We start from the raw sequence: 18,910 nt of genomic DNA on the forward strand, positions 1-18,910 counted from the left end.
TGCATATTAGACTCTCATTCACTGTGATTCTCACTGGTTCATATGGTTGGTGACTGTCGTATTCCATATTCCATGCATCATATCCAGCATAACAAATTTCTGTGTTCTCTCTCTCATTGGTCTTACTAATACACTCACTAATTTAAAAAAAAAAAAAAAAAAAAAAAAATTATATATATATAAAAACTAAATAAAACCATATTGCAGTTTATGATTTTATTTAGTTTCTGATTTTATTGTTTCTTGTTATGAATCTGTATAAGTTTATACAGATTCATAATTAACCATTTGCTAATGAATATTCCATATTATTTTCACACATTGTACCATCTTGGTTTTATCACAGCAATGGCATTTTTGTGTTCTTTCTCTATGGTTTTTATACTATGTTCCTTAAACTGCTGACACGCGCACACACACACACTTCACTGAAGAAACAACTACACAGCAAATTTATAAACTATTTATTTATTAGATTTTCAGTTTATACAGATTCATAATTAAGTGCTACTGCTAATTATAGGCAGTAAACAGTATTACAAATATGACTATCAACTGGCTCTCTTGTTGAACCTCATAATTATAACAGCTTTTCAGGAACAAAAATGGTTTCTGGCTAGATTCACAGTTTACCTGGAAAGAATAATCAATTTTTCATATACTATTAATTCATAAAAATAATATTAACCTTCTGGCATACCAAGCAAGATCAGAATTGACTCCAGTCAAATTTTTCCTTGTAGTATGATATTTTTTTCTCATATTTTGCTGTGTTGATTTTATCGATCACAAGGAACATTCTGCTCCTTCAAAAGATCGATACCAAGAACTTGCCGGGAAGGCTTGCCTTATGTCCAACTTAGAGGCATATATCATTATCCACAGTTCACCTGAGTTGTGAATATATTCTTAAATTGTATAGCATCACCTGAATTCACTATGCATTTATAAATGCTGAGACATTGCCAGGATAGTAGTTTTGAATTTACTGGCTTCTCATCAGCTGACGGATTAACCTCTATTAGTAAACATATGCTGAACTGTGCGAATAATGTTCCTTCTTCTCTAAGTGAACACGCAATGTATGGAAGAAAAGTTCCATTTAAATACATTATAATTTCTGGGGGAACACAAACTTAACAGTTATGGTTTAAATGGAAGTTTCTTTCTGTACACCACTTAGACAAAATAGACGCAACCCACTAGCAGATGAGAAGCTTTGAAACAGTTGTCCTGGTGGTAATTCAAATTTTTCAATGCATAGTAGATTTTTTTTTGCATATTCTGGTGACATTACGCAATTTAAATAAATATTAGCAATTTAAGCAGAACCCCGTATAACAATATGCATGTTGAAGTTGGACGTTATGACCAAGCCTTAAGCAACAATCTTTTGAGGGAACAGAATGTTCCCATGATCGTATAACTAATGCAATAATGCATGCCAAATTTGTTTGATTTTGATTTCTACATTGAATTCCCCTCATTGTTATCAGATTTTGTTTCTTGTTATAAAATAACCAAAATAAAATAAAATTAGAACAAAGCTTGGGCCATATCTGACCATGTTTGGTAAGGTACATACTGAATTATAATTTTATGATTTTCTTAGTTTTATTTCCTCTAAAAAATTTTCCATGGAGAATTAATGCCCATCAATTTATTATTTAGAAATTGAGCCACATGTATTGTGAAAACAAGCTAGAAACCCTAATGCCGTTTAACACAATTCCTGTTAATTTCAATGAAAAGTTAAATATTTATGTCCACTATTGCTAAGATTGGAAAAGTAAAAAGTGGTGTAATGAACACTGCCATATATGTATTTTGAAAATTGATGACAAATTGTTTAGTTACATTAGACTATGATGTGGTTATGGAGATGTGATTACAATCTATTTTGTAATCAGCAGACAAATTATTAGAGGGGATGGACAAGTAATATCAGAAGTTTTTTTTTTAGTTGATGCTTTAGAAACTTGTTTGCTTCCTTGAATCATTTGCCAATACTAATATGCATGAAAATAGACGTCAACTTTAATGTTAAGTCATCACTGTTTTGTATTTCTATTTGCATGAAATTTATTTTAAAGAAATATTAAATAATATGTGTTGACGTTACTAAGTGAGTAATTATGAGAAAATTTTAGTATTAGTAGTAACAAATGATCCCAGAGTGCAAGTTTATACAGTCAGACAACAACTCACCATGTCACCTGTCCAATGATTTGTTTAATGATTCTTTAAATTTATTCAAACAGCCCAACTGTGACAATGCCAGATGAAACTTTGTTCTATCAGTCTATTACTGTAAGGATTTTTGCATGTCTATCCTGCAACCATCCTTTTTCAATTTAAATCTCCTTGTGTGTTGTCCAAGGATTTTAAAGCATTAAACACCTCAAATCAAGTCACCTTGCAGTTCCTAGTTGCTAAGTGCTGCAATTTTCAGGGTGAGGTCTTTCATGTCCTTGACTAATCTTGTTGCTTTGTACCTATTCCAAGAGATCCATATCCTTCCTAAAATGAGGTTTCTAGACCTGTATGCAGTACTGAAGATGTAGCTTAACCACTGCCTTAAAGAAATGGGACATAATTACCTCCTTGTCCCTGTTAGAAAAATTCCTGCATCTCATTGAGAGAACCCATGAACTTCATGTTGACTGCATTACTACTTTTCATTCTGCACTATTCTGCATGCATGTAGGTACCATGCAGAGTAGTGCAGAATAAAATAACACACCACATTTGGTATGTTACTCTAGGATTACTACTGCCCATATGTAGTATCACGCATTTATGAATATTAAACCCTGACTGCCACTTCTCAGCCATCTGCCTAATTTCTCTGGTCCTTGATGCAGCAGTAGGCCTTGATTGCTGTCATTAGTTACCCTGACAAATTACACAATAAGATTAATATGCTTTATTGATATGAGTATCATTAATAAATATTGAAAACAGTAAGGGAGCCTGCACTAAGCCACAAGAGAGTGTACTAATAACATTAGTGAAAGAGCAGCAATACCTATTTATAACCACCCTCTATCTTCTTCCATCCAACCACCCCTTTATCCATAGCAGTAACTTGCCCCTAATGCTACACCACTTCTCCTATTTGTGTTGCAGCATTTCATGTAGAATCTAAGGATATGATGTCAAAATTATTTTTTGCATCCACTTCCTTTATTACTGCATCAGAGTAACTAATTGAATTGGTCAGACAAGATCATCCCCTTAACAAATCCATGCTGTAATTTCCATTTAACTGCATGCTAGTCAAGATTATCCTACAATATTGCTTTAACCATTGACTACATTATTCTCCCTGGAACAGAAGTCAAGTTTACAGCTCAGTAATTACTCATTTTGCCCTTCATAAATAGGAGAGATATTTGAGCATCAGGGAACTCTCTCATAATTATGGCCTGAAATTTGCTCATCACTTTTGCTGCTTCTTTTAACATAATTGGATAAGTTCCATCAGTCTTTGGTGCCTCATTATTAGCTTCAACAACAGCAGCGTTTTGAGGTGGCTATATGATCGGCCTACATATTTTTATATTACTGCATCATTATTTCGCCACAAAGATGGAACAGTATTAGTAGTGGCAAATGATGCAGGAAACCAAGTTTATGGTTTCCTGTAATGCTTTTATGATGCTGATGCTGTAATGCTTTTTCCTAATAGAAAAATTCAAGTAACTCCACTAGAGATGTTTTCAACATAAAACAAAAAAATAAATAAATAAATAAAAAATTAAATTAAAAAATTTTATTCAAATTACTCACTTCCAAGCACCAGATATAAGTTTGTTCCAACAATCAACTATCCACTGGTTGAAAGCAAATTTCTGCGCATTAATCAAGAGGAAGGATGCCATCAGCATTTAGCTTACTCAATGCATTCAAAGTCTTAAATACCTCAATCAGATATCCTCACAGGTTCCTAGTTTCCAGAAAGAACTGAAGCTTTTCTTGGAAAGAGCACCCTTTTGTTCTCCTCACCAATCTTGTTGCCCTTCTCTATACCCATTCTAGCAGATTATTGCTCCTAAAATGAGGGTTGCAGACAAGTATACAGTACTCAAGATGTAGTCTAACCCTTGCCTTATACAACGGGATAATCACCTCATTATCCCTGCTGACAAAACCTCATGAGCTATTATAGACAGCCTATCTGCACAAGATATGTCCATCTTTTTCATTCTGCATCACTACTCTAGGATTACTGCTACCCATATGCAGTACCTTGCATTGCCATCCAATCTCACTTTGTTGCCTATGACAGTGAACTTAAACCTAATATTCCTTCATTAATAAATATTGAAAGCAACAATGGCCCCAGCACTGAACCCTAAGGCACTCCATTAATAATGATAGTCCAAAAAGAGCAGAAGAGCAGTGCCCACTGATATCCATGGCAGTAGCTTGCCCCTAATGCCACACTGCTCCAATCTGCACAGCAGTCTTTCATGTGGAACACTATCAGAGCATATGATATTAAAATTATTTTTTTTCATCCAGTTATTTCCTTGCTGTCATAGTATCCATCAGATTGGTCAGACAAAATTGCTCCTCAGTTGTAATGGCTGCATAACTGCCTTAACCACTAACTCTATTTTTCTATTTTCCCTGGAACAGAAGTTAAACTTACTGGTTTTTAATTATTGATTTCACCCTTTAGTCCCTCTTTGTGAATTGGGAATATATTGTATATCTCCAGTCCAAATGTCTCCCCCCATAATTATGGCTAAAGGTTTTAGCTGCCTGTAATTTGATATACTTTTGGCTTCCCCATCTCCAAAAAATTCCTTATCTGCAAACATAGATGCAAAATATCTATTCAGTTTTTACCAAAAACCCAAGCAGATCATACCATTCATAACTAGTGCACCAATGTGATTCACTCCCATTTCTTCTAGTGTTTACATAAGTAAAGAAGTCCTTGCAACGTTTCTTTGCATTCTTCTCATAACCTGCCCCCCTAAGCTTGCCTAACCCACTTTGTGACTTTAACTGCAGATTAATTTACACCCACTATCAGCTGATAATTTAATAGGCATCCCATGCACTTTTATCATGTTATCTGACAACCATTTAAGTCCAAACCTTGAATAATATCTCTTAGTTGGTATAAAAAGCCTAATAAATATATCATACAGAAGGGGAGAGAAAACATCGAAAATGAGTGATAGTGTGTGTGTGTGTGTGTGTGCATTTGTAAAAGAAATACCCTCTAAATATAGACCAAATGAACCTTGACCCACTCCCCTTTTTTGTTGTTCCTTAGCATGTTATGTACAAATGCTACTATGGCCTGAGTATGCTACACTTGTGCTATCACTAATCAGTTTGGTTAACAAGGTTTTAGGCATTAATGCTGTATTCTTTTAAATGCATCATGCAACAAACATCTGAACTACAGGACTTACTATTTAAAAACCACATTCATGGACTTCGAAAATTTGAACGTTTAACAAATTCTGGGTGTCCTTGCCTATCTAACACGTAGGGTCCATGATAATACCTCCATAAAATACTGGAACCTCGTTTTAATTGTCCCTAAAATTGAAAAGGAAGAGGGCACAGATTAAGAAAACCTACAATTTACTATTTTTTATATATATATATATATATATATATATATATATATATATATATATATATATAATTACACTATATGTAACTATTTGTAAATATATATTATGAAGTGCTGATAATTTTACTACCTCTTAGAAATCTACTGCATTTTGTTTTAAGTTTATTTATCACATGTACACAGTGTAAAAAAGTTCTGAAATTTTTGAAACGACTTTCAAAGGATGCAATCTTAAATTCTCATAACAACTTACTGTAACTGCATTGAAAATAAAATAAGATGGTAAAAAACTACTTTCAAAATTATATGATATGTTAAAATCTAATACTGTGTGAAAAATATGAGATATTACAAAAATGAATCATTTTTATCAACTCTAAAATATCTTCTATGCTGCTATTCTTACAACTATACAAGGTTTGTGTAACACCAAATTTCAGAAAATCAAGCAAAAGTCATAAAAACGTACACAAAGAGAAGACCTCAACAGAAAGGGGAAAAAGAAATACAATTCAAATATAGGCAGTAACACTTATGACACAAGTGGTTCCTGAAAATGGTCTTAAGGGAAAGAAGATTTACCCATAAGAGCAATATTAAAAATATGGGTTACATTCCCATCCCAGTGATCAGGTGATTTATTTAGTTTTTAATAAAATAATTAAAGGCTTCAAATAGGGATGCAGTAATGGCTTGGGAAACTGTCACTGAAAATAATACCAAAGGAATAAAGTGCTTAAGACATTAGAACCCCTCCCCAGCCCAACTATCTTTAAAATGCTCATAAAGAATCCTGGCCTTTTCTTGAATTATTGCTAAATCCAAGGGTATACAGCATTTTGTTTGAATGTGAATCCAAATGGTAAGAAGTTTTTCAACATCAGCAATAAAACCCTCTTGCTACTTATCTCATATTTATGATTGTCACCACTGATGTACGAGGAATACCTAAGGCTCAACCGATGTCTCACCTTTTTTCAGGATGTTTAATACTTCAATCTTGTATTCATCCATTGTTATGGTTCTACAATTCACAGAACTACAGGTAGTTCCCGACTTTACGAGTTTCCTATTCATTCCTAGCGAGAGCTCTTAAAGCGAAAACTCATAAAGCGGGAATTTTTTCCCCATAGACATAATGTTAAATAAAGGTCAACAAAACTAGTTCATGCTTAACAATGATTCATTTTCCAAAGAAATTAAAACTGTCTTTAAAAGTAATCAAATTATAATAATAAAGTAATTATGTATGTCACAAATGTTAAAGAATGTTTATTTGTTATCACTGACTAAATGCACACTCGACTCATTATTGGTTTGTTGGAAGCACAGTCATTTGCTTCCAAGATAGTCTTCTCTTTTCTATATAAATTTCACGATAGCATTACACACAAAGATCTTTAACAGTCATTCTGGCTGCATTTTTGTTTATGATCGCATATTTTGTTTCCAATGTTCTTTCTCTTTGCTGTTTCTTTTTATTAACATCATTCTCCGTAGTATTTTTGGCATACTGTACAGTATTAATAAGGGGGATAAATGTTATGTGAGTCAGTGAGATGCTATGTGGTGTGAAATACCTTATTTATGAATATTTAGCATTTATTTATTGCAATTAATGTTCATATTTTCGATTTTGTTGATATTTGGGGGGGAAAAAAAACTTGTAAAGTGAGAACTAACCTGTATAACAATGTAGTACTTGATTTTCTCTTATCAGCCATTTTTAAGGTGTAGGTATAAAAAAAATAATGCAAACAATATATACTCTTTCAGAATCACACAAGCATAACAATACTGGCTAAATGACATGCTCAAATCTGAATTATGCATGCACATATAATAATAATATGTAATATGTTTTGTCAAATAAATAATGGAAGCCACTTTATATAAATACAATATGTACAGTAATATAATCAAGACAAAGCACTTTGTACATTAGTCTGGCTGAGCTCTATAAGTGTAGAGTATACACCTTAAGATAAGGTATGTCAGAGCCATTTTTTTTTTTTTTTTTTTTTTCTAATTTAAACAAAATCTATACAAGTGACACCAATGCCAATTTATGAATTTCTCAATTATTGTTTTTCTGCATCTTTAATTGTTTTGCTATTGAACAAGTTTGGCCATAAAAAAAAAAAAAATACCAAGCCTGTTCATGCATATTAATTATCTCATGTTGAAAAACAAGAATTTAAAATTAGCCACATTTTTCCCATCCAATTACCGAAGTGCATCTTCAAATAGGCCTCAGAGGCTGGGAAAATTCTGATTCATAATAACTGCAATGTAATACTGAAACTTTATTAAAATAGAAATATTATAAGATAGGATCAAATTAAAAATGAAAATTAAAATACAATGATTGTACAATAAAAGCAGTAAGAAAATAAATAAAATATAAAGAATAGAAATTACACTATACGTGGAGGATACTGCCTGTGCTCCTATGGCAACAGGTGCTGCGAGCTACCATCCTGTAGTTATTTAAGGATGGACCATGACAAGTTAAGCTTTACTGTTGATAAACGAGGCGGTCGCCTCTGAAAGCCAAGGTTGTTTTTATCACTTTTATTCCGTATAGTGTAATTGCTATTCTTTATATTTTATTTTATCATTTTTAATTTAATCCTGTCTTATATAAGTTTTAGTTATACAGTTTGTGTATTACATTGCAGGTATTATGAATACCAAAGCATATTATTGTCACTGATCCATCTGTCTCCTAATGGAAGTGTTTGTTTGCTTCTGATGTTTATTCTCTCCGATGGTGGACCATTCACTGCATCATGCAGGATATTTGAATTTAGTTTATTTCAAGTTTCACTATCTGACAGTAAAGGTAACAGATCTAAAACATGGCAGTGGGGGTTTTATTTAAAAAAAATATTTTTTTATCTTTATTTATAAATAAAGATATAAAGAAGGGAAAGAAAACAGACAAAGTTCAATAAAAAAGAGAGGAAAAGGGTAACTAAAAAAGTAAAAAATTATTGTTGTCCACATTTGCACTGGAAAAACGGAACCCAACAACAGTTAGAAATAGATAACACCTGCAAACCTTCATAGCAGAATGATAACTCACAATGGTTACATCATGTTAAGTTATGACTACCTCCATGATAGGCTAGATTTGGACTACAGATCTGATGTTAGACTAGAGCAAAGGATGTAAAGAGATTCAAGTTATGATTTAATTTGTCAACTACCTCCATATTGCTTATGTCAAGTCAACCATAGCATTCTGTTTCTGTGCTTTATGTCTGCAGATTTGGCACTACCTACTGAATTTCTGTGGTAAACATTTGATTTCTTAGCCACCTTATTTATTTATTTTTGTGTCTGTAGTTGTGTGGGTTTCCTGCGAGAATTTGAAGAAAGCTTAGAATTCCCAATGCTTTTTTTTTTTAAATAAATGACACAGTGATTGTATGCACCTTCACTGAATAAAATTTGTACACTATACTGTTATCAATCATGAGATCTTGACTCCAGCTAAAGACAAATGGTTGTGTTTTCAACCATCAAGGCTTGGGACTTATGTTCAAATTAGAGACAAATATCATTATCAATGTTTCTGCCTAATACTTATATTGAATAGCACTACTGAAAAACAAAATCCTCTACACATTTAGAAATCTAAGACACACTGAAAGTACAATGCTTATTGGTTTTTCATAAGTTGGTGGGCTTGATTTTATTTTTTGGCAAATTGACAATTTAGGCCATAATGCACCAAGTCCAAATGTATATGTTAAAAATAATTTTAAAATAAATAATTTTAAATATTAATATATTTAAAATTATTAAAAATAATAATTAAATAATTATTAAAAGATAATAATATATTTAAATATATTTATACAGGTTTAAAAATTTCAGACAATATCTGAGGCTTAGATGGTTAAAAGTGCTAAAAGAAACCTGTGCAATGATAAAAACTCAGATATTCAATAAAACTGTGTCTGATAGTTAAAAGAATGCAAAGATAAACAGCAAAGACTTATGTAAATGCTAAAAGGAAGGGGATGAATCACATTGGTCCACTAGATGAGTGGTTTAACTGTTGATGAACTTGCTCAGGTTTCTGACAAACTGAATAGGTATTTTGCATCTAAATTCACACACAAGGAGCTTTTTAGGGATCGGGATGCCAGAAGTGTATTCAATTCTAGCAGTAGTGCAATGGGTCTGTGATAACTTGAGGAAAGTGGAAGAAAAATTGTTGAAGATAAATGTAAAAAAAAAAAAAAACAACACATGGGGTTGATAGATGTATCCAATTACATCAAAAGAGGCAGGAAGAGAGGTCAGTAAACCTTTAGCCATAATTATGAGAGCATCCTTGATTTCAGGGCAGGTAGGTATGGAGTGGAGAGATGTGCAAATGTATGCTCACTTCAAAGGGGAATCAAAGGGTGACACGAGTAATTACAGACCTGTTAGCTTAACTTTGGTTCTAGAAAAAATAATGATAGTGGGGAGTGCTATCATTGGGTAAAGAAGTAATGCAGGACCATCTAGACAGGAATGCATTTATACTGCAGTCATAGCATGGATTTATTAAGAGATGGCCTTATCTGACGGGATACTACTAGACAGTGAACTGGATGCAAAAAATAATATTTACATCATATACTTAGATTTTAGAAAATTTTATGATACTGTTAAAATTAAAAGACCGCTGTACAATTAGAGCACTGTGGCATAAAGGGCAAGTTACTGCCATGGATAAAGGGATAGCTGAGTGGGAGAAGACGGAGAGTTGTTATTTTACAATATTTATTAATGATACTAATGAAGGCATATCAGTCATGTCTAAGCCCGTAGATTATACGAAGGTTGGCAGGGTGGTTAATGATAATCAGAGAATGCTACAGCAACAAGATCTAGGAAAATTAGGCAGATGGACCGAGAAGTGGAAACGATGTTTAACACTGATAAATGCAAGGTACCATGTGGGTAGCAGTAATACCAAATTAATGTTCCAACTGTTTGGTACCAAAGTCAGGGTAGTGGAGTATGAAAAAGATCTGGGGGTAATCAAGCAATGGATATGAAGTTCTGTGAACAGTGCAGACAGGCTCCCAGGACAACCTATGGGGTTTTTGCCGGTAGGGGTAAAGAGTGATTATCCTGTTGTATAAGGCAATTGTTAGGCCACATTTTGAGTACTGCATACAGGTCTGAAAGTCTCATTTGTGGAAAGATGTGCATTCTGTTGGAGCAGATGCAGAGAAGAGCAACAAGATTAGTTAGGGGAACAAAAAAAGGATGCAAATTCAGCATCTCGAGACCACTTGTAAGAGGATTTGATTGAGGTGTTTAAGGTTCTGAATGGATTGAGTAAGCTCAATGATGGAATCCTTCCTCTTGCTCAAAGCATGCGGGTTTCAGGTTGTTTGGTTTTTAGGAGCATTAGCAACTAAGGCCATATTGCTCCAAGGATATGCGGTGGTCATTCCCTGACCTTTCCGCATCCTCCGTATTTGGTAATCATGGGCTCGAACCCTGGTCTAATCAAGAAGTATGTGCTGCGCACTGCTGCTCCTGCCCACCTGGCTATGGAGGCGCCTCAAAGCATGCACATGAGAGGGCATAAATTTAAATTAGGGAAAGATGGTTGCAGGACAGATGTGTGCAGAGTTGTCTTTGCAAGGGGATTATTGACTGTTGGAACAAACTTCCATCTGGTGTTTTAGAAGTGGGTAGTCTGGATAAATTCAAGGAAGAACTAGACAAACAAAATTAATTAAAAATTAAAAACCGTTTCTTTCTCTTGTTATTTTCAATGGAACGAGACTTTATTAAGCATTTCATTAAATTATAACTCTGTGTGAAAATCCTCTGTCATTTCGAAAAGTACTCAAATGAGACTTTAGGAAAGCAGATGTAAAAACCCACTGATCTTGAATGGGCATTAACTGCTCAGTTATTAAAGCATTTCCAAATGCTAAAGACGAAAGACTGAAAAGTGTATGCTGTATTGATTAAAAGATATATTATAGTCAACAATATGTTGTAGTGATTATATTTTTTTCATAGTAGTATGAATTTTTATTGGGCTGAACTGATATTTTCATTACAATGGTATTCATTAAACAAACCATTTTTACATAAAGATAAATTTGCACAGGATGGAAAGCGATTTCGTTACTTTCGTATTTGTTATATCAACATTTTGCTATATGCGTAAAGATGATTCACAGAATTTTAAAATTATTTTTGCACATCACTTTCATTGTATCTCGGCATTTCAAGAATTGTTACACACTTGAGTTCCTGGTTGATGAAAACAGATTACTAACATATGTAACATTAAGAAAAGTATGATGTAGTTGATAATTTAATAAAATTTTTAAAATTTGTGATTTGCTGCCTTCAATAATATGAAAATATTATTTGGTATTTAGATATAAATTTGCTAGTTATCTTCCCCCCCCCATAATTTATAATATGTATAATTGATATAAGACCACATATTTAATTTTTTTAAAGAAAATTTTAGTAAAGAATTTTTTAAATTCTTTCTTAGAAAAGGTGTAAAGTATGACTGTACTTTACAGTACATACTTTACCCATGGCATAAAGTTGCTATACAATGTTAAAAGTTTATAATTTTTTACATTACGTGTCTTCTCAGTTATTTAAAAAAATATAAAATGAACAGATATTAAAAGACATTGTTGTAAGATTAAATAAAAGTGAATATTTACTATATTCCAGTCCTCAGCTATGTAAGGTTTGGGATGTTATATCAACATGGGTCTGATTCTAAAAAGGTAACAGACTTCTGGCTGTTTGAAGTGTTTAAAAATGTCTACAGATTTTTGAATGGTAAAAAATAATAATTGAAATTATAAATAAGAATACACAAATACATGCCTAATAAAATGGTTTTTTTCACACTAGGTTCACTTCATATTCTTCATTTTTTTATTCTTTATATTAATTTTCAGCATCCAAAATTTGAAGTTAACCATGCTAAAGCACAGGATTACCCAATACGATTAGTAATTCTAATCTTATGATGGTGCTATAATATTATGCTGTAATTCTACATGCTGAACCAGTGGATCTCTTGTGGCAATGTTTAGAGAAAAAGAAACACCAGTATGCAAACCCATCACACAGTACAATACTATTTTATTATGTAATGAAAGTATGGCAATATGCCACTCCTGCATACCGCAGAGGGAAAAAGGGGGAGAAGGAACTGGATTTGAGTAAGGTCACTTCAGGAATGGAGAAATGTAGTGGATGTGCTGACAATTTCTTCTTAACTTAAATGCACGCATGCAAGCACACACAGTCTTTATTGCAAACATTCAATTGTAAATACAGCAGGCCCCCATTATAACGTGGTTCGCTTTACGCTGATTCGCTATAACGCTGTTCTTATATTATAACCCGTATCTGACTATAAAGCTGTCACAGATCGCTATAACGCTCTTTTACAGATTGCATCTTTGGCATATTTAACGAAATTGTTTCATTTGATGGAGTCGAAAACTTGAAAATGAATACCAAAACAGCATTAAAACGTTTCCCACGCTGACTTGAGAAATTTTCTCACACGCTAATTTAATTGCAGTACAGTGACTTGTTACGTCGATCAAGGAATCATGAAATAAATTTTTGCTTTGCGAGCGCATGCTAGGAACGAATTAACTCATAAATTTGAGAACTACCTGTGTATATATATATATATATGGGGCTTAGAGGGGAACAGGTATCCTGTGTGTTATCAGACACTCAGTCTAAAACACTGATGGATCCAATATCTTTCTATTACAGAAGATTTAGGAGAAGTCCGGTTGGCCTGCCTCCCTAAAATCCACTCATGCACACCTCGATGGTAAGCCCTGTTACGTCACTTAGGTGGCAACGAACGTGTAGAGTGGTTCTCTTCAAGATGCCTGGTCAGCGTGAAGAGGAAAAGACCAAACCCTCCAGCATATGACAGCACGACAAAACAAATGGCCCTCAGTCCCCAGCGGCTTTCACTCTCCCCCTCTTACGGCAGTGAGAGGATCAGAGTGGAAGCAGAGGGTGCTAAGAACCTCTGGGTACGACCAGGCTGCCATGCACGGAAACTGAACTTGGCCTGTTACAACGTAAGATCACTCATCGGTGAAGACAGGATATTAGAACTGGAAAAAGAATTAGAAAATGTGAATTGGAATATCACCGGTTTGGCTGAAACAAGAAGAAGAAATGAATCACTTATAAGTTTATCAAGTGGAAATCTGCTGTACACCAATGGAAACAGTGAAAGGAGTGAAGGTGGAGTTGGGTTTCTGGTCCACAAAGATTTAAAAAACAACATTTTGGAATTCAAAAGTACATCACCAAGGGTGTCAAGACTAATACTCAGGATTTCTAAGGGGTACAAACTAAAGATTATAATGATTTATGCACCAACATCGAGCCATGATGATGAAGAGGTTGAAGAAATGTACACCGAAATTGAGTCTTCTAGATGAGCAGAAAACCCACTACACTATTATTATGGGGGACTTCAATGCTAAGGTTGGAAAAAGACAAAACAGCACAGAAAGGGGAACTACAGGAAATTTTGGAATTGGTGAAAGAAATGAAAGAGGCGAAAGACGTGTGGAATTTGCAGAATCTCAAGGATTGTCAGTAATGAACACTTTTTTCAAGAAAAGGGTGAACAGAAAGTGGACTTGGAAGAGTCCAAATGGATTAACAACTAATGAAATCGACTTCATCCTCACTAACAGAAGATATATTGTGAATGATGTTACCGTCCTGAATATGTTGGAAGTGATCACAGAATGGTAAGATGTACACTTGATATAGATGTAGGAAAGGAAAAAACTGACTCGAGTAAATAATACAAAGGTCTTTGAGATAACAGAAGAGGAGAAAAAGCAGTATGTACTGGAACTTAAGAACAAGTTTGAGCTTCTGCAGACTGCTCAGGACCAAGATATTGACGAGGAATATTACAACTTTCTGAAAGTGATAAAGCCCAAGAAACCTATAGGCAAAAAGAAATCCAAAGAAGAAAAATTAGTCAAGAAACACTTATGATGAACTGAAGGCAAAAAGTGAAGAGCAAGATAAACACTGACAAGGAGAAAATTGAGTATACTGAGTTATGCAAAGCCATTAGAAAGAGACTCAGAGAGAACATAAGAAAAGTAGAACAAGCATTAAGGGAAAACAAAGGATTTAAATCAGCAGCCATGAGCTGCTGATTTAAAGACAAATGATACTGAAACTGAAGAATAGCGATGGTGTACTAATAAACAGCAGAGAAGGCATAATTCAAATAGCAGAAGACTACTATAGAGAATTATACAAGGAGCGAGGGAATGATGCCAGCAGTGGGAAAGATGGATTGCAAATTAGCAACACATACGACATATCCGATATTCTTCCCGATGAGGAAAAAAATGCATTGAAGAAAATGAAGAATCAGAAAGCCCTGGGGGAAGATGAAGTTACTGTAGAGTTGTTAAAGTTGGGAGGAAGAGACATAACACAAAAACTGGCAAGGCTCTTCACAAAGTGCATTAGAAAAGGTGTGACGGCTAAGCAGTGGAATAATGTAATCATAGTTTTGCTGCATAAGAAAGGAGATAAATCAGAAATTGGAAATTATAGACCAATTAGCTTGTTATCCCACATCTACAAGTTGTTCACAAGGGTCATTACTAACAAATTAGAAAGAATACTTGATGAGAATCAACCGAAAGAGCAAGCTGGCTTTAGGACAGGATTCTCAACTATGGATCACCTTCACATAATATCACAGCTAATGGTGAAAGCAAATGAATATAATACACCATTATGCCTGGCAGTTGTCGATTATGAAAAGGCATTTGACTCCATACAGCATAAGGCAATATTTCAGGCACTGGAAAGACAAGGCATTGATACCCCATATATTATGATTTTGAAGAAAATATATGAGAATGCTACCTCCTTTATTAGACTAGACAAAGACAGTAGGAAATTTAAAATCGAGAAAGGAGTTCGACAAGGAGACACAATATCTTTGAAGCTGTTTACTGCTGCCCTTGAGGAAGCTTTCAGAAGATTAGACTGGTCGCAGAAAGGAGTCAATGTGAACGGAGAGTTGCTAAACCATTTACGATTTGGAGATGACATTGTGGTCATAAGCCACGACCCCAAAGAATTAGAGGAAAATCTTAATCAGTTATGCACAGTTAGTAAGGAATTTGGACTAAAGATGAATATGGTTAAAACATAAGTAATGATGAACAAGTATGCCACAGAAAGGGAAATAATGATTGAAGGAGCAGTAATTGAAAAGGTGGAGTCATATACTTATCTGGGACAAGTTATTAGCTGTAATAATGATAAATGGCTGGAAATCAAGAGAAGAATAAATTTTGGAAATTTATTCTTCTCTTGAAAATTCAGGAAATATAGTCACATACTGAAGAGCAATATCCCAGTTTGTCTGAAACGTAAAATAATGAACCGATGTATACTCCCCACCATGACTTATGGAAGTAAAACTTGGGCACTCACCAAAAGAATGGAAGAGAAGCTGAGAACTACACAGCGAAGAATGGAACGAATTATATTGGGAACCAGACTGTTAGATAAGAAGAGGAACACACGGATTAGGCAGAAAACTCAAGTAATGGACATTCTTATCAAAATTAACGAACTAAAATGGTCTTGGGTAGGACACATAGCTCGAAGACATGATGACAGATGGACTAAGAAAATAACAGAATGGTACCAAAGAGGAGCTAGAAGAAAACCTGGAAGACAAAGGCAGAGATGGATAGATGAAATTCATGAGTTTGTGGGTAGTAAATGGATGACCAGTGCTCAAAACAGAAGGAACTAGAAAGTTGCTGGAGAGGCCTTCATCCTGCAGTGGATTGAAAACGGCTGATGATGAATGTATGTATATATATATATATATATATATATTTATTTTTTTTTTCATTTTTATATCTTCTTTTAGGTGCTATTAACAACTAATAGTATATTGAATTTATAATACATACCTATTCAACACTAGTAAACTGCAACAAATGGTAACTACCGAGGATAAATGCACAACATGCAATGCAGAGTTCATATGAATAAAACAGGTCACTGGGGGAAAAGTTACTTTTCCCAACTAGACAATCAGGAGCTTCCAGGAACTTTCAAATGGACAAATTTCCCCATGAAATTTCTCAAAGTCAGTTGATCAGTCAGTCGTAGAATAAATTTTAAGATGTATCTACCCAAAGGGAGTTGATGGTTTTAAAGACTTGTGGAAAATCCAAGTTAACATTTGCAAAATATTTTTACTGGAAAACTCTCCATGTGGTAAGCTCAGAGAAAGGGTACCAGTACGATTAGCATCTCTCCCTTCTAAATAGCTCTGGAAGTAGTTGCACGAGTCACGCAAGGTAAATCCTTGACACACCAAATTTCTCTCTCTCCACCTAAACCCCACCCGTGGAATCGACAGACTACTGCAACGCTGAATCTGCTTGGAAAAACCCTTTGCCCCTTAAGCTTCTGGAACTTTTTGAAAGAAACGATTCCTTCAGCAGCAAGAAAACTCCACTTCCAATGTTTAAGAAATGCGAACTGAAAATCTAAAAATACAGCAGGCCCTCGTTATAATGCGGTTCACTTTACGCTGATTTTTTTTTTTTTTTATGAAAACTCCAAACACGAAAGGTATCAAAACCTATAGTACTTAGTACCGTGCATGGGTTGAAGGAGAAGTATGGGGGGGGAGCCGGAAACTTTGCTCTAGAGACGAAACATCGGTTTCACCACTTCAAGCCTCCAGTAAGCAAAGTGGTGGTATTTCACCGGTTGATGATTTTTTTTTTTTTTTTTTTTGATTTGGTAGTTGTTGGCGCATCGGCTTCTGTGGCCATATTGCACCCCCAAGGTTTTTGCAGTACTTTGATCCAAGCCCGAGGCGGGAATCGAACCCGCGACCTTTGGGTTGCCGGGCAGGTACTTTACCCACTCAGCTAGCCCGGTCGGCACCGGTTGATGAAAGTCATCTACCGCTATACTGCTGTTCTTATATTATAACCCGTATCTGACTATAACGCTGTCACAAATTACTATAACTCTCTTTTACAGATGCATTTTTGGCATATTTAATGAAATTGTTTCATTTGATGGAGTCGATAGCTTGAAAATGAATATCAAAACAGCATTAAAACGTTTTCCACGCTCAGTGAAATTTTCTCGCACGCTAATTTAATTGCAGTACAGTGACTTGTTACGTAGTTCCAAGATCAACATTTTAAAAAATGATCAAGTATATTGCTTGTAATATTTGCGTTATACGCATTTATCTGAAATCTAGTCATCACTCGGTACAGTATTAGACATTGTGCGTAACGGACAGTTTACACAAAATCATTGTATCGTAATTAATGCAACCAACGCAGTTACATTTTCGAAGAGATAAGAATGAAAAAGCAACGTCTGGACGCAGTACGAAGACTATAAATGTAAGAAAAAGACTGAATTTGAAAATTAAATTAGACGTTTTGAAGCAAATCGATTCTGGTCAATGACAAGCGGATGTGTGCCACAATTTAGGACTTGCAAATTTAACTGTAAGAACAATTATAAAAAAATAAAGAATTAATTTTAGCAGTGGGAAAGATAGCTGTTCCACTGCAAGCAACTAGGGGTAGGCCGACTATTAGGATTGAAATGGAAAGACTTTAACTAATTTTAATGAAGATAATGTCCAATGCAGAATTCAGTTAAGTTAAATATTATAAAAGAGAGAGAGAGATTAGCCAATATAATGATCTAAAGAAAACTCACCTAAAAAAAAAAAAATGTGTAACCATTTAAAACTGGTAAGGGCTGGTTGAATAGATTTAAAATCCAGGGAGAAGCCACAAGTGCAGATGAAGGAGTCGAAACTTTCAAAAAAGAACTTGTTAAAATTATTGGAGGGGTATTATGTGTTATACTTCTCAACAAGTTTTTAACATAGATGAAGCAGGACTTTTGTGGAAACGAATGCCTAAAAGAAGTTTCATATTGAAAGAAAAAAAAAAAAAAACATGCCAGGTTTCAAAGTGGGGAAGGATCGGTCGACTGAATTTGAAAATTAAATTAGACATTTTTAAGCGAATTCAATTTCGGTCAACGACAAGCAGATTAATTTTAGCAGCGGGAAAAACAGATGTTCCACTGCAAGCAACTAGGGCTAGGCTGGCTATTAGGATTCAAATGGAGAGACTTTAATTTTATTGAAGATAATATCCAATGCAGAATTCAGTTAAGCTAAATATTATAATAAAATAAAAG

General features: G+C 34.4%; 1 protein-coding gene across 1 annotated transcript in view; it reads right to left on the reverse strand.

Moving 5' to 3' along the window:
* Nucleotides 1–522: 522 nt before the first annotated feature.
* The window catches only part of LOC150079172 (mitochondrial carrier homolog 2-like), a 273,570-nt gene continuing 255,182 nt past the window's right edge, over nucleotides 523–18,910 (reverse strand). The window contains exons 11-12 of the mRNA XM_090384014.1: nucleotides 5,436–5,565; nucleotides 523–633 (exon numbers count right to left, since the gene is read on the reverse strand). Coding sequence (XP_090240140.1) covers nucleotides 5,452–5,565 — 114 coding nt within the window. The 3' untranslated portion in view covers nucleotides 523–633; nucleotides 5,436–5,451. The remainder of the gene's footprint in view (nucleotides 634–5,435; nucleotides 5,566–18,910) is intronic.

Source organism: Mastigoproctus giganteus, chromosome 10 (assembly GCF_048544385.1).
Source record: "Mastigoproctus giganteus isolate SK-2022 chromosome 10, ASM4854438v1, whole genome shotgun sequence".
In the NCBI taxonomy this organism is placed as follows: domain Eukaryota; kingdom Metazoa; phylum Arthropoda; class Arachnida; order Uropygi; family Thelyphonidae; genus Mastigoproctus; species Mastigoproctus giganteus.